General features: G+C 47.7%; 1 protein-coding gene across 1 annotated transcript; it reads right to left on the bottom strand.

Annotated features, from left to right (window-relative positions):
• Positions 1-8,160: 8,160 nt before the first annotated feature.
• Positions 8,161-11,905, bottom strand: KBTBD13 (kelch repeat and BTB domain containing 13). The gene has a single exon (XM_085644568.1). The coding sequence runs from the start codon at positions 11,745-11,747 to the stop codon at positions 10,401-10,403; it is 1,347 nt and encodes a 448-aa protein (XP_085500694.1). The 5' UTR covers positions 11,748-11,905; the 3' UTR covers positions 8,161-10,400.
• Positions 11,906-16,800: the final 4,895 nt, after the last annotated feature.

Below are 16,800 nucleotides of genomic sequence, written 5' to 3'. Positions count from 1 at the left end.
CCGGTCCTAGGAAGCTTGATTCCGGTCCAGGGAAGACATGGCTTAGCAGTTCGGGCTGGACTGTTCCCATGAGGCACAGGGTCAGACTGATTTGCATATGGCCATGTCTGAACTGGGGTGGCAGAGTGGGCTAAAGAACGGTGATGGATTAAACCCAGATCAGTTGACTGGGGGTGAGTGTTTGCAATGTTCAACACTCCGTCCATCATTTCCTTTGGTTTTGCTTTGTTCGCCCTCTGTGTTACCCCTCTAAGTCTCCCTGTGTGTTTCCACAAGCACCCACACACCTTTCATGCAGATAGCTTAGTTGTCTGGGTTAAAGTTATATGCGGTACCCATCTTGGAGACCGTTTTCACCAAGGGGGCAGTAGGGGCACAGTACAGCGGACTCATTAACACCCGGTGTGAATTACCATCGCCATCGGTGGTACGGATGGATAACCTAGAGCTGGCACAAGCAGGGTAACGAACATATATATCCAAGCTTCCACCTGCCTCCAATGCCGGCCCCACCTAACAAGCTTCTATTGCCACCTGGAAAATATCACACTCGGTCCACAGGAATCTCGATCCTGGGGGTGACAGCCAGCCTCCATCACACCCACTCGGATATTGCATGCCCTATAGGTATTTTGTTCGGCTTCATCGACAGTACCTGCTACTTGTTCTCCTGGGTTGAGGGGTCCCTCAGCCCAAAACAACAAGTCGCCCTGGCCTTGCCCGTTGCAATGTGTGCATTTAATGCGTGCAACAGCAGGTGCTACCCCAGTGCCCAAGACCAGTTTTCAACTCTCTTAAAGCCACACTCGCAATGCACAAGGAAATTGCAAAAAGGCATGTAGCCATAACTAGTGGAACAAAACTCGTATTTGTTTCAGGCAGAGTGAAATAAGCGGGATGGTTTCTCAAGGGGAGGTATGAGCCATATCAGAATACAGCTGCAGGCAGCGCCCAATCCTTGGTGATGCTGTGAAAGGAGGCTGTGAGTATAGAGTTCGAATCCAGGGATTTCGGAGGGTGGAATGTAGACAAGAAGTGCGCTGTTTAAGGATGTGGCATATCTGCAGCTGTGGGGCTTCGATCCTGACTTACACACTATGGCCAGCATGTCCAAGTCTTCCAGACGGTACTGCTGTGGCTCCTCTGTAAGCGGTGGCTCCTGCAGAGAGGTAGGTGGGCACCAGCCTGCCTCCTCTCTTTGCTCTTTTCAAGTGCTGATCGCCGCGCCGCCCGGCGCTTTTGCTGCCCCAGCCTCCATCGGCGGGGATCCCCACTCACAGCCACTGTCCTGGTAACGGAGTCTCCCGTCGGACGCCACCGGATCACAGCACTAGGAGCCCGGGGCTTCGACGCCACATTGTCTCGGCTCACAGGGAAGGCATGTAGACCTCACCGGGGGACAGAGGCTCTAAACAGACACAGCCGGCAGCAGTTTCCAGTTACACTCAGAGCGGCGCGGAACACATCGCCGCGCCCACTGAAAAACTACTAGCCAATATCAAACGTTCTCGGTCTCGACACATGGCGTCTATTGGTTGCGGCACGTTCAAAGAGGTGACGCGGAAGTCGGGAAAGGCTCTGCTTACTGTGTTTAGGGCATGCAGCATAGGATGTTCTGTTGCATGGTGCAAGTCTCACTCACTCAAGACAAGTTATACGTAATCTGAAAAATCTGCTCTTCCAGACACGAAAAAATTCTGACAACTGGGCTTGCCCGCTCTCATAGCCTGGACCAACCCCGCCCCTTAACAGCTGCATAGCTGTGCTTGAGCACTTGCAGTCGCATTCAGCTCCCAGGTATGGACAGTTATGCGTTTTAGATGATAGAAATATGAGTGCATGTATCGTGTTATTTATGGCCCCATTTCGAGTTAACAGTAAGGGTTAATCTTGCTAGGTGATCTATTTAGAAAAATAAAACGGGAGCGAGGCACGCCGAACAGCGGCAGGGAATCTGCTGACCCCGTGGAGAGGCACGGCTGAGATAACGAACCATAAATCTGGGCGCGTGCCAAAGCAGAAAGAAAAAAACATAGTGCTTACTGACTAAAGGAAGGAGACAGTGTAATAGCCGCAAGTAAAAGATCCAGTCCGGATGGGCAGTCCCAAAAGGAACCATGGCGGTAACCAGGAGGGACTAAGAAGCCTCATTATCAATTGGAAGCCAGCGTTTACCATGGATGATAACGCCAGCCAATGAAAAAGATGGGCGGTGCTTCCACTCCACTTCTCAAACATACCCTACTACAATATGCCTCGCAGAGTGAGCAGCGCTTGCGCGCTGCAACGCTAGGCGAGACCTAATGAATGGAATCCTCATAGATCTAGAAATTGCCAATAGTTAACTTACCTCACTCCCCTTGCTCGTAGCCTGAGTGATTAGTGACATAAGTCACCCATGCGCCTTGACGGTGGTACTGACGGACAGACACAGAAGAGTTGCAAAATAGGGCATGGAGTCGTTCTGTGGGAGGGAGGCACTAGAGTCTGTTGTTGGCACGCCAGGAGGTATGCCAGGGGGTTAAAGGGGAGAGTAGGCAGTTCAGGAGGTTGACAAGTATTCTGAACTCCAGGCGGTTTGGTGGTAGCTCGTGCTTCCCAGGAGTTGCCTCATGGGAAGCACGAAGCACGTTATGACAAACCATAAAAAACAGCACCTGGATTTAGGGAAGTGCTTCTCAGCTAGCGAGCCTATGCCAAAAGTGTTTCAGCAACTGTTTTAATCAGGTGAAAGAAGATCAGAGAATAACAAGCACCAAGACTATCACTAGAAAAAACTACATCCAAAAACCCCAGTATCAAGCAGCAACACAGAATTCGGACGTTTTACAAGGAAGAACAATAAGTCTTGTGTGGCTGCTCTATTCCTGCAGTTTTAGGGAGCATCACATGTGCCCTCGGCAGGCCCGGAGTGTGGATACTGGGAGTGCAATCCTTGACTACATACTTTCCTTGACTCCTGCCAAGGCCAGGCTCCTGACAGATGGCTTGAAGGTCGCGATCAGATGCAGTGTAATACTGTATTTAGACAGAATTTCTAAAACACAAATATCGTGTAACAAAATATCGAGGACAAGAATATCATGAAGGTACGTTTCAATGGGTAAGTAAAGTTTGACTATATATAACTCCACATACATGTACCGTGATGATATACATATTTTCAAGGTCTGTTGAAGTGGAGCTAAGTATAGTAAATCTATACATACCTGTGTGCACTTCCCTTCTCGAAATTGTGGGCCTTAGATATATTTGACACGATACGCTATCCTCACAATATTTGTATTTTCAATATTCTGTTAATGATCTGTATAATGCAGGTCAACACAATCAACGAAGGACTATACGAAGACAATAAGGCCCTGATTCCGAGTGCCTCAGAATCAAGGTGCTGTTCGTTGCACCTTCTAAATAATGATTCCGCAGGGTTCGTTATGTGTTGGATGAGATAAATCAGACCTATCACGAGTTTTTCGGGAACGACAGGTGGGCTTTGGTGCTTACAGTACTTTTAACATGTCAATTTCCGGCTGATTTGATCTGCTACAATTTAACAAAGGTTGAGATATTTAATGCACTCGTGCTTACTGGGTGCGTGAAGTAACACCCAACTAGAAATTCCAACCCCTGCCAACATGAATTTGCTCAGAGTCGGAAAAGTCGCGCAGGGTCGGAAAACATCGACCTACTCATAATCAGAGCCAAAGAGTGTAACTTTCATACCCAGTCAGATAAAATGGTGGTATACATAGAAAACTAGGCGTATCAAAGCGATACAATCTAATCCATTTACTTAGAGAAGGGGCTTTTGAAATGTCTGAAGTATGTTATCCAATCAAAAGGCTGCGCAGAGCATCAGATCCAGGCCACAATATCTGTGAGGTTCCAGTTCCAGGCCTTGGCAGGGTCTTTGGGCATGTGATGTATATGCTGGTGCAAAGGTGGGATGTTTTTATTTGTAATGTACCTCCAGGAGAAGCAGATTTGCTTTGAATACAGCATTGTGGTTCAACAGGGTACCTTCAACATTAACACTGTATGAAGCTGGGTACCTTCAGGGGCAATACCAGGTGAAATACTGTTCATTTGAAGGTATTAGTGACTTCCTGTGAATGCAGGTGATTTCCAATTTGATCAGGATCCAGAAACCTTGGTTCACGGTTACAATTATAAGCATTGAAGAATGGGACATGTCAAATACCTCTGAATCAGTCAGTTACAATCTTCTGTATCCTCCTAGATTCAGGTCACGGGAGGACAAAATGACCAGCATTTCAAGGCTATACCAATCACATCAGGAGTTTTTTGTTTCTGCTGAAGTATCCTGAGTATATGCTGCCATGCTGTGTTAGTGGCCCTGCGTTCTGGCTATCTGTGGTCAGGATTTTGTTTCTGAATGGGCAGCATCCTACCTATGCACATGAGGTGCAGGGAGTTAGGGAGGAGGTTTCTAGAAAACTCTCACCAAAGTGAGCCACTGTTTCCAAACCTTTTTCTTGTTACAAAAATGGTGCCATTAGTGGGCCTCGACTTATTTCCATTAATCAGACGGATGGAAGAGTGAAGAACTGGCACACATGCCGTCATAAGCCCTTGCTGAAGACCTGCCTTGGTGGAGCACTTGTGTGCGGAGGCCCAGGATGGACGACAGGGACGAATTTCTTCCACGAGTTGACTTGCCATTGGATAAGCAACATTGCGGTGCAGGGTGCGTATGTATCCCGTATTGATCACTGCCTTGGATGCTCACATATACCTGTAATCGTCACTGGTCAGTTCTCTACCATAGCTCAGCTGGCCCTTTTAATCTGGCAGGTCCATCTGCTCCAGAGAACTGGATGTCAGGTCCTGGGCTGAGACTCATGTACACTTTTTGCTGAGGGTCCTTCTTTCCAGAGAGGCAAACACTTCAGGCAGACCAGGCAGGTTAAAATGTGAAAAAAGCATCACTCAGCTAGGTCCCTCCTGGAGGAGAATGGCCACCAGTAGAGGGTCCATGTAAGTCATCAGGATGATGTAAGGCACTGACTGGAGGATTTCTTTATTTGTATACTTCTGGGCACTAAAGACATGTCCGGCCCCTAACAGAAACAAGTATTGGTTAAACTTCAAATGTTTCTTTTCCAGTCAATTTTTGAGAGGCTGTTTGAAGAAAGTTGCTGTGTTTTACCACAATAGCCAGTAAAAAACAAGTTTCCTTTGTTAAGGCAAAGGGGTCCCTCTCTATATCATTTTGATTACCACAATAGCCAGGCATGAAAGAAAAAACTCCTTTTAAGGGCATGGATGTCCAACAGAAGTTCAATGCTTAGGAGAGGGGGCATGCATTCATACACTGGGTGTAAGGAAAGGCTTTGTTATGGGGACTACATGATTTTTATTCAAGGGGGGTCACTAAAGGGAGCTCATAAAAAAGGCTGCACCTCGAAATACGAGACACGGCCACCAACGTTGAAGTCACCCTCATTGAAATGCCTTTTCTTATCCAACTGGAGGCTTGGGATTTACTAGAAGACACTTAGAGTTGACTCTTTAGTGGTGTTTGTGACTCTGGTATCACACAGTGAAATGTTAAGAGGGTATCCAGCAGGTTAGAGCAAAGAATACAAGATGAAGCACATGTCACACAATGCTACCGACTGTCATCCCAGTATGTTTTTAGATACGTATGTGAATTCTGAATTGTGCAAAATTTCAATCATGTTGTGCCCAATCCAAAGGATCTTGTTTGACACTAATTTATGGTTGGTATCAGTGATAGTCTGAGCTTTTGTTACGTGCTATTCAGTTTTAAAGGCGATGTTGGTGTGCAGTAGGGATGTGGGAAATAGTTTAATTTTTAGAGATAGTTAGTTGTCTTGAGGTTCTCTTCTGAAGGCTATATTATGATGTTCAGGGGCATAGCTTCGAGGGTGGGGTGTGTGTGGGTTTAACTTTCTTCAGTTTTTGGATTGGGAAATTAAATATATATAGTGACTAGTTTACCAAATAAGTAGTAAATCTGAATCCACAGAGGTACTCCTTGAATGGGTTTAAATGTACTGCCTTTTGGAACTCACAAGCATTGGCAGTAGTAAGCTTGGCAAGCTGTGTCAGTCTCAGGTTTTCAGGTATACTACTGACAATCCAACAAGTAAAGAGTTATAGGATGAATGCTTGCAAATAGTAAACCGCTGGCAATCACTCTGAGTACTATTCCAACCATTGTTTTTCTACGCCTGCACCACTCTCAACAGAGGCCCACCCAAAGCAGATAAGCACTAACTCTGTTTTCTTGTGAACAGTCTATCTCAGACTTTGGTCAATTCACCCCTCCACCCTGTTGCCAACAATTTGTTTCGCTGGTACATTTGATTTCACACCCCCGAATCTTACTGGCCAATCTACACCCTGATGATCTTTTCTGTGTCAGAGGTTGAGAGGTATTTAGAGGCTTTTAGGCTGGTTGGTTTGAGATGTTGGTTATGTAGCTATATATTTTAGTGTGATTGTCAGGAGCTAGAAAGAGATGTGAACATTTTAGTGGATACCTGCCATTTGGTGCTGTTCTATGACAGTGTTCTGGTGGAGTTAGGAGGTGGAAAGAGAATTAGTATTTTGAGGGAATATCTACTACCCTGCTCTTTAGTTCGCAGTTTAGATAGCAGCGTGTCAGGTGTACTGTTCAGGTTGGAACTTTGGGGGCATGTAGGGTGCTTTGCAGTTTGGATAGGAGGAGTTTGGTTTGAGGGGCTGTTGTGAAGGAAGCATAATTCTCTTCTGACCAAGGATTCAGATAATATTTAAAGTTTTGGGTATTGTGAGGTGTTATGCTATTCAGACTACTGGGCACTGGGTTGAGTTGGCGGGGGAAGGTGGAGAGAGATTTGGGTGCTCTGGGCATGTTGATGCACTTGTGAAGGCAGCCTGTTTGTTGCATATAGGCCAGGCTTCTGGAGATTCTGATAATGTGCTGCTAGGTTGGGGGGACATGATTGTTTTGGCATTATGATGATCAAGGGGTAGCTGACCTGAAATGTATTCTGCTAGGCTTAAGTACTGCTCTGGAAAACAATGCAGTGGGTGGTGGTTTGGTCTGTTTTTCGGCAGTGCAGAATGGTTAGTTACTGAAGTTGATTGGTGTATGGGTATTTCTCTAAATATTTATGTAGTTTAAATGCCTATTGTTCTGGCAGATGAGAGCAGAATTTGAGTTCATGATGATGGAATTTGTAGAAAGGCTTCTCTTCTGATCCCTGTCGTGGGACTGTGTGGGTGAGGAGGGCAGACTTTGGCACTTTAGTGGTTGGATGGTGTGAGGTGGCTGTGTTAAACAGTAGAGTGGGTAATGTGTTGGTACAGTGAGGAGGACAGCCTTGGTTACTGTCGGATTTGTTTATTCTGGCTACTGTACTTGAGAGAAATATAATGGTACAATACATACAACCAGTGGCGTAGCAAAGCAAGACCTTTTGACACCCGTGGCGGCCCCTGAGTTTGCTGCCCGCGGCTGCATGTAAGCACGGGGGGTGCTGGCGATTCCTTACCACCCCGTGATGGCCACAGGTAAGAGTGGGGTGGGCGCTGTCCCCAAAACTCGTGCCACCTGGGGCAGACCGCCCCTTCCCCCCGCTACGTCACTGTGTACATCTATTTCGCGACTAAATTATGTTGAATTTATGATTAGTTATGCGAGTACTTGACCGAAAAGCGAAAAGGAACGTGATCTGGGGTGCCAGTGTAGAGCTAGAGACATTCTGGCGATCGGTTAGTGTGGTGATGTCCCTCTGCTGAGCACTGTGGTGTTGTGTTGACCTGAGTGTGGAGAGAGAGATGGAATGTATGGATGTTGGGCGGGAGCAGTGATGCTTTGGGTGAGCTCTACTGGCTTAGAGGAGGCAACGTGTGAAGTTCTGGGGCTTATAGGCCAGAGAATTGCAGTCTAATGATATTTCAGATTGTTGCATTGCGGAGCAGCGTGGTAAGGCGTTGGAGGAAGAGATGACATGCCTGATGATGGCTTGGTGGAGCTGCAGTCCAGTAAAACAGAGGGCCAGCTTGGTAAAATATGGCGGCGTATTGCTGGCTAGCAGAAACGGAATTTCTTGCATACAATGGATGTTTGGGGGCAGTTAGGAAGCAAAAAAATGAGCTGGAAAGGGAGGATGCAGTGAGGAATACATTTAATGAAAAAGATGGTAGTTTGAACCACCTTAAGGCTGTCAGAAACAAGGTTATTCTCCCCTATGTGGGGTACTTAAAAAAAAATGGTGACGTTTCATCGTTACAGTCATTAAAAATCTCACAACACTCACTCGAAAAAATTCTCTGGAACATATTGATCAACATATTAAAAACATTCAATTCGGCATTCTAGCAGCTAAATATCTGACTAGCAGCTAAATATCTAAGGTTTCCACAGATCGAACAATATACTTATTTCTCTAAGAAATTACATGTGCAAAGTTACATTGACAGATACTTACTGGTACGAGGCTCGTGTTTAATTTATACAACATGTATATGTTCAGCGTTTTGCTAGACGCACGCCTAGTAACCAGAGCCTCGTTCAGCACATAGCAAAAAAAGATTATCGGGGATTCCTCGGATTAAGTTTGTGTTTGGATTGGAGGGGCAGCTTGGCAACTAAGGCGTAGCTGCTGGCCTCGAGCCCAGGGAGTCCCTCCAACACCTGTGGTGGTAGCATGTTAGTGTTTATCAAAGATCAGGTGCTCTGCAGCCAGAACTTTCAGCAAATTCAACGAGACAAAAGTGGCAAAGAACCTTCAAGTTGAGTCAACGGATCAGCAATGCATTTTACTGGAAAAATAAGCATCCCAAAAAAATAAAATATTCACGGCTTACCTGATCGCCTACATCGCATAGTTCTATGCGTCTATAGCTGTAAAATAAATGCATGCTGGACCACTTAACGTCGGAACAAGGGACGTCTGTAATCAGAACTGCCACAGTCAATGTGTCTGCATGTTGTGGCTATCTGTAAGCACATGCGTGTCCATGTGCCTCATGGATATGTACTATGCATCTTTGTATGCTTTGATACAGTGTGTGTGTGTGTGTGTGTGTGTGTGTGTGTGTGTGTGTGTGTGTGTGTGTGTCTGTGTCCCTTGGCCGTGCATGCGTCTGTTGTATTATGTGTGCATGTGTGTTTAGTTTTATGTGCGAACATCTGGGAGTGCATTGGAGTGTGTATGTACATGTTTGTGTGACTGTGCCCCTGGCCATTTATGTCTTGCATATGTGTACCTCTATATACGTGCGAATATCTAGTCACATTCATGCATGTTTTTCTATGTGCATGTATGTGTGTGTATGCATGTGTGTTTGTACGATCGGACTGTGAATCTCTGTGTATTTCCCCGTATGTATATCTCTGTGTGAATATCTGAATATGTGTCTACATATGTATGTCTATAATGTATGTCTATTTTGGTGTAGATAAGTGGGTGTGTGTGCCCATGCTTTTATATGTGTGCCTATATCCATGCCATGAACTAGTTGGCATTAAGCCACCAGACAATTGTAAATAATAGACAAGGAAGAAAAATGTAGCCCCCCTCCCCCTTCAGTCTGATGCCTCAAAAGCTGGCATTGTTGACGGGTTCAGTTACACGTCAGGCAAACCATCCTTCTGGGTTATTTCTGGGCTGGCTTTCCATTGCCTGCCACCTCTGATGCCATGTGCACCGACAATCCGTCATCACTGCTAACTTTACAGGTGAATGGCAAGGCTGACCAGCTAGGAACTGCAAAGGGCAACTCTGAGTGGGAAACACTTACCCAACAGTCAGAGGTTTAAAGAAGTGCCCACAAAATGGAGGCTTCTGACATTTTGTGGAAATCTATGAGCCACAGTCAGCTTTTGCGTCATTACCAAATGTAATGCCATGTTAGTCATGATTTGAAGCCTAAAAGTTATTTTTTCCATTTGACATTGGTACTTGTGCACCCAAGTGACAGAAGGTGACTTCTCAATTTGAGTTCTATAATGTACTCTTTCCTATAGGATGTCTCCTTTCACACTTGCAGTCCAAAAAGGCCCCAAAATGCTTTGCCTGGCTGGGGAGAAGTTTGAATGACGATTATGGATCAGGGTCGATCTGGCTTACAGTGAGGTTTGGAGGTTTCTGAGATTTAAAGCAAAGTCAGTCTCATGTCAGGAAAAGAGTATGGCATTCATGGCAGGAAGGTAGGTGCCTGACATGTGACTGACTGTCCCCATACCCCGGTGCCTTCAAGAGGCACCCGACTGACAGATAAGCTCCAAATTTCCCACAGACTAATCCACCTTTCGTAGGAACCAGGAGACACCACTCCTGAAGGCAGTTCTTAGTGTACATCAGAACCTCTCTATTTCTTCTAATTCTGAACTTGAGTCAAATAAAAATGTCACCATTGGTCTAAGTTTCAAGCTTCTTACGCCCCTTTGGAAGCCGGAGTAGAAATGTGTGTAAGGACCCTCCCTTAGAGAAGCCAGCCTTCTCCTTTTTAGGTTTCCATGTACTGTCTTCTATTTTATAGAGCAAAGTCAGTGCCTTGTTGACAGTGCAGACCGTGTCCCCGCGCACCACGGCCGTGAATAGGGCCCCCTTGCTATTCACAAACTGGCCAGACAGTGCAGTCCATTGCTGCGTGCTGAGGTTGAAGCACTCAATGATGCATCGCAGGAAGTCATCCGATGGCCCATTGCGCATCACATACAGGTCATCACGGTGGGCAACCATGCAGTGTCCGTAGCTCTGGGACCTCTTGATGGAGGTGAGGGGTAGCCAGGCATCATTCTCCACATGGTACTCATAGATGATGGTGGTGTCCAGAGGCTTCCACAGGCAGACAAAGATCCGCCCCATGGTCTTGGCACATGGTACCCCTGCAGCGGCCTGGGGTAGATCTGAGACAAAGGCCCATGCATTGGAAGTTACGCTATACCGCTCCACTGACTTCAGCGACACCCTGTTGAGTTCACCCCCAATGGCATAGAGGTGGCCCTCGTGTCCCACCAATGCAACATCATAGCGAAGGTGCTGCGGACTTGGGAACTGACTCCAGCTGTCCCTGTCCGCATCATAGCAGAAGCTCAGATCAACAATCAACTTGTTGGCGCCCCGAACTCCACCCACAATGTAGATCTTGTTATCCAATGTGGTGATGCCGGCAAGGAAGGTGCTAGCATTGTCTGGAAGGCAGCCAAGCGCTCTCCAGCAATCCTCATCCTCGTCTAAGTAGCAGATGGTCCTGGAGACATCCTCCATGAACTCAAAGGTCGGGGTGTGTGCCCCGACTGCCACATAGGTACTGGGCAGGAGCTTCTCCACGTAATCCAGCATGTCAGCAGGCAGCCCGTCGGCGTACTCTGGAAGGTCCTGGCACATGTCGCGAATATAGAGGGCAGCGGCATGGGCGAGATCCAGGAGGCCGAAGGTCGCTGCAGCCTGGTACATTAGTAGACAGTTGTCTGAATTGATGAGGTTCTCCAAGTGCCGGGCCATGGGCTCAGCCTGCAGGAACGCGGCACATTCGATGGCGCCCAAAATCTCCTCAGCATCCAGGATGGGCCTTTCGCCACCCAAAACACGGAGTAGGGTGAGGAATCCCAGAGAGCTGAACCCCCGCAGATGGATCTCTTCCTGGGTGCTCTCACGCATGCCTGACTCGAAGAGGGCCCGGAAGTACTCACTGTTCCTCACCAGCAAAGACTTCTCCACCCTGAACAACCTTCCTTCCACATTGATCTGCAGCTCTCCCATCACGAGCGATCACGAGACGCCGAGCGACACCAGAGGCCCGACGTTGTCACTTTAACAAGGCCCAAACCTTGCTCTGGGAGTCTGCAAGGTCCCACTCCAGACGCAGCTATCACTTCATCCTTTCCAAAGAGCTGCTCGTCTTTCGATATTGTTTAGTGAGTCCCATTCGTCCCCTAGAAACGAAAGAGCAACTTAGAAAGAAATGTCCCAGTCACGCAAATAGACCCGGCTAAAGATAGCGGCGGGTCACGTGCCTGGAGCGGTTGGCAGCCAGGGCTGTTCGCGGATTCATTTGTCGCAGAGGGTGTGCGGTTACAGACTCTGAATTGTGCGATACCAAGGGGACATTGTCAGAAGAGGCGTGCCAGCCGGACCGTGCCCGTATGGTGGTGCCAGCGGCGGAAAAGTCGCAGCTTTCAACGGCTGCCTCTGCCATTAAAAACATCTGTCTTCTTGGCTGCAAGAGGTGCGATTGATTATGCCTCTAGCCTGCGCCACAGAGGCAATTACTTGTATATAACAGATCAAATGCTCAAATACATGCAAAACGGAATAATACATCACAAAAACGTAATTGAATTAAAAAAAGAGCAACATGTTATCAGAAATGCCCAAGCTGACGTGGAGAGATACTTCAAACTGTAAGAACCCGATATTTTTTACTTCCTACATTTTTATTGAAAGACATGAAATACAGAGCATAGTTACGTTGTACGTCATAACAGTATAAACAACATGTCGACGATTGGTTTGAATGTCATTCTGAGACATATGTTGATAAAAACGAAGTATATTCGAATCTACCTAGTTCACTAACAATGTTATTTTATTAAGAAAGATTATCTGGGAAAGGAAAGAGGGAAAGACAGAGAAAGATCGAAGCAGACTAAGGGATAAGATGGAAGGGGGCGCACACTTACAAATCAGGTCGAAAGACAGACTACTTTGGTGGCCCAGATGCACGACCGTTATTTGAGGTCGCAAAGGGGATTTTGGCCCCTTTGCGACCGCAAAGTAGGTCAGCCCAATGTACTAACCTTATTTTGCGAGTCGCTAACCTATTAGCGACTCGTAAAATAGGGTTAGCGACTCGCTATTAGGATGGGGCATGCCAAGGGCATCCCTTCCTAAAAGCGAGTCCTTACCTAATGTATGATTTGTTTAGGAGGGTGTTAAACCACTCGCAAACGGGAAGGGATCTGAATGTGTGAGAAAATATTTTGTAACAGCAGGCAGTGATCCCAGGGACCACTGCCGGCCCTTAGAAAATGAAACTGAAAAGTTTCATTTTTCTTTTTTAAATGCATCCCGTTTTCCTTTAATGAAAATGGGCTGCATTTAAAAAAACAAAACACTTTAATGACAAAGCAGTCCTAGACATGGTGGTCTGCTGACCCTAGGCAGGCCACAATCCCTGGGAGTGCCAGCCATTTCCAATGGGGTCGCAAATTGCGACTGCCTCATTAATATTCCTTGAGGCATGCAATTTGCGACCCCATTGGGAATCGCAAACAGTGCCCTCCACCACCTCCTCTCTCTGTGCCCTCCACCACCTGCGCTCTCTGTGCCTCCACCTCCTCTCTCTGTGCCCTCCACCACCTCCTCTCCCTGTGCCCTCCTCCACCTCCTCACTCTGTGCCCTCTACCACCTTCTCTCTCTGTGCCCTCTACCACCTCCTCTCTCTGTGCCCTCTACCACCGGCACTCTCTGTGCCCAACACCACCTGCGCTCTCTGTGCACTCCACCACCTGCGCTCTGTGTGCCCTCCACCTACGCTCTCCGTGCCCTCCACCTCCTCTCTCTGTGCTCTCCACCACCTCTTCTCTCTGTGCCTTCCACCACCTCCTCTCTCATTGCCCTCCACCACCTCCTCTCTCTGTGCTCTTCACCTTCTCTCTCTGTGCCCTCCACCTCCTCTCTCTGTGCCCTCCACCACCTTCACTCTGTGCCCTCCAACACCTCCTCTCTCTGTGCCCTCCACCAGCTGCACTCTCTGTGCCCTCCACCACCTGTGCTCTCTGTGCCGTCCACCTCTTCTCTCTGTGCCCTCCACCACCTCCTCTCTCTGTGCCCTCCACCACCTGCACTCACTGACTGACTAACTGATTGACTGACTCTCTCACTGACTGACTGACTCACTCTCTCAATCTCTCACTGACTGACTGACTCACTCTCACTCTCACTCACTCACTCTCTCAATCTCTTGCTCACTGACTGACTGACTGACTCTCTCACTGACTAACTGACTCTATGACTGAGTGACTGATTCTCTGACTGACTCTCTGATTGACTGACTGACCCTCTCAGGGGCATATTATCAAGGCCGGTGTTAAAAATTATTGCCGGTTTAGCGGCAGAGAACAGCCCATGTTCTGGTGTGAACATGGGCTTCTATTGGAATTCTCTGCGGCATATTATCAAGCCCATTATCGCCGCTTTAGCGGCAGTTTTCTGCTGCTAAATCGGCAATAATATTACTGCCCTCCTTGATATTATGCCCCTTACTCTCTCTCTCTGACTGACTGACTGACTCGCTCACTCACTGACTCTCTCACTGGCTGACTGACAGACTCTCTGTCTCACTGACTGACTAACTCACTCTCTCAATCTCTTACTCACTGACTGACTCTCTCACTCTCTCTCACACTGACTGACTCTCTCAATCTCTTTCTCACTGACTGACTGACTCTCCCACTCTCTCACTGACTGACTGACTGACTCACTGACTGACTGACTCTCTCTCTCAATGACTGACTAACTCTCTCTCTCACTGACTGACTCTCAATCTCTCTCTTACTGACTGATTGACTCTCACTCTCTGACTGACTGACTCTCATTGACTCTCTGACTGACTCTCTGACTCTCTCACTGACTGACTGACTCACTGACTGACTCTCACTGACTGACTGACTGACTGACTCACTGTCTCATTCTCTCTCTCACTGACTGACTGACTGACTGTGAGAAGTTGGCCTGGTATATGCTGGTCGCTAGTTAAAGTGGCCACCTTGCACCAGTACAATTCGACTCTTATGGTAGTAGGTTTAAGACAACCTTTTTAAAGAAAGCTATCCTAGTGGTAGCTGTGGAGAGTAGCCTTCAGGCTAAGTCTTTAGAGGAATGTAAAGCAGCTTGTTTTACCTTATAATCTCTTGAATTACTAAATGAAAGGACACCACACAGGTATATATATATATATAAAATATATATGTATTTATTACTAACAACTCTCTGCTAATCTCTTCATGAAATTAGAAGTCAGGAACATATGCACAAATTAACATTTCTCAACAAGTTAAGCACAAATATGGCTGGGGCCCTAGGGGCGTACCAGACCATATACTAAAAAAGAGACTTAAGAATAACGACTTGAGAAGGGACATGGCCTAGGGCCTTCAGAAGTGCTGGGGCCTCACTAATCCACCCAAAGCAGGTAAGTAAAGGACCCACGGGAGACGCATGCAGTATGAGAACACAGCCGCGGATCTCAATTGACTTCAATGGAACAAGTCGCGATTGGAAATTTAAGAGTTTAAGGATACTTCGGGAGAGTCTACAAGCAAGTCACTTACAGGGTAAGTAGTTTTAGAGCCAACACCCACAGGAGCACCGTAGTGCTGGAGTTACCTCACCCAGGGAAGCCGGGTGTTTAGGTGTCTTTTGGTGTCGGGTCGCGGCGTCGTTTTCAATGGGAGCCAAAGAAGACTTGCTGCTTGTGAAGACAGGAGAAGTGTCCGGTGGAATCCAAGCCTGGATTCAGAAGAAGGAGGACCTGAAAGCAGTGGAGACAGTGTTCAAAGTCACTTGGCAGTGACCCGGGGCAAGGAAGACCGTCGTCATTGGGTGATTTCAGGTGATCCATGGGTGTCTTGACTCTTCAGCCACGAAGTCCAGGAGGCGTTGACGATGACCAGGAGTTGGATTCGGCATGTGCCACGAAGTCTGCAGCTTACTCAGGTGTCGGCGCCAGATTGGAGCTAACAAGCCTTGGCAACAGCAAGTATTGTGGAAAGTGTAAAAAGTCAGCGGTACAGACCAGCAAGGTCTGAGGGACTCACTCAGCGAGGGTAAGTCAGGGCAGGCCTGGAGCAACCAGGGGAGCCCTTTGGAACTGTAGAAAAGTCTTCTCGGGACCCACAAGCCAACCGGCAAGGGATCGCGAAGACACCTTGGGATGATTCACTCAACAGGGGCCCATGGTCACTCAGGACGGGGTAGGCCTCTGATCTTCAGTGGAAATCTTGCTGGAGACTTGGACCATATGTGGCCCAAAGCACAGGTTCGCAGAACGTCGTGAAGGGGTTGCACTCAAAAATAGTGCCCGGTACCCAGGGATTGCGGTTCCTCATCACACGTGGGGTCCACTTGCCTCAGCGTCGCTGGGGACTCACGATGGCCTTGGAGAAGTCAGGAAATCCTCTTCCTGGGATGCAGGGACCTCGAACTCCGGCGGGAGTGGAAAAGTTTGCGACCATTGATTGCAAGATTGGGTGCCTCCCAAGCAGGGGAGTCACTCCTTGACTCCAAGGGAGATTCTTCAGTCTTCCAGAGGTAGTGGAACAACGAAGGTCCGGGATTCTTCTTCAGAGTGTCGTCCAGGGATATCTAGTTTGCAATGGCAAGGGTTCCCTAACTTATACTAGAAGGAAGGGAGGGACTAGCTCTGTGACCCCCACCTATGGGAGGGTCAGGGGAGTGGGTGGCTAGACCCACTTCCCTTTGTCCAGTTTTGCACCAGAGCAGGGGCAGGTAGCCCCTGAGCCGGTTTGAACTGGTGTATGCACAGAGGAGCCTACTGCTCCCCCAGTGCAGGACTTCAAAGCACTCTAGGAGTGCACCCACCCAGCCACAATACACTAAACCCTGTCTGGGAGGTGGTCACACCTCCCTGTGACAGGATACCTATTGTTGGGCTTCCTCCACTGCGAGTTTCGGTCAGCAGCAGGAGGGCAGCCCAATGTCTGTGACTGGTGGCATCCATTTTGTGATGCCAGGGCTCTTCAGGATTCTACTGTGTTTCCACAGTGGGTACATGTCTAACCCTCTAGAAGG

This window comes from Triturus cristatus, chromosome 3_1 (assembly GCF_964204655.1).
Source record: "Triturus cristatus chromosome 3_1, aTriCri1.1, whole genome shotgun sequence".
NCBI lineage: Eukaryota > Metazoa > Chordata > Amphibia > Caudata > Salamandridae > Triturus > Triturus cristatus.
This window is presented reverse-complemented; position numbering and strand designations above follow the sequence as displayed.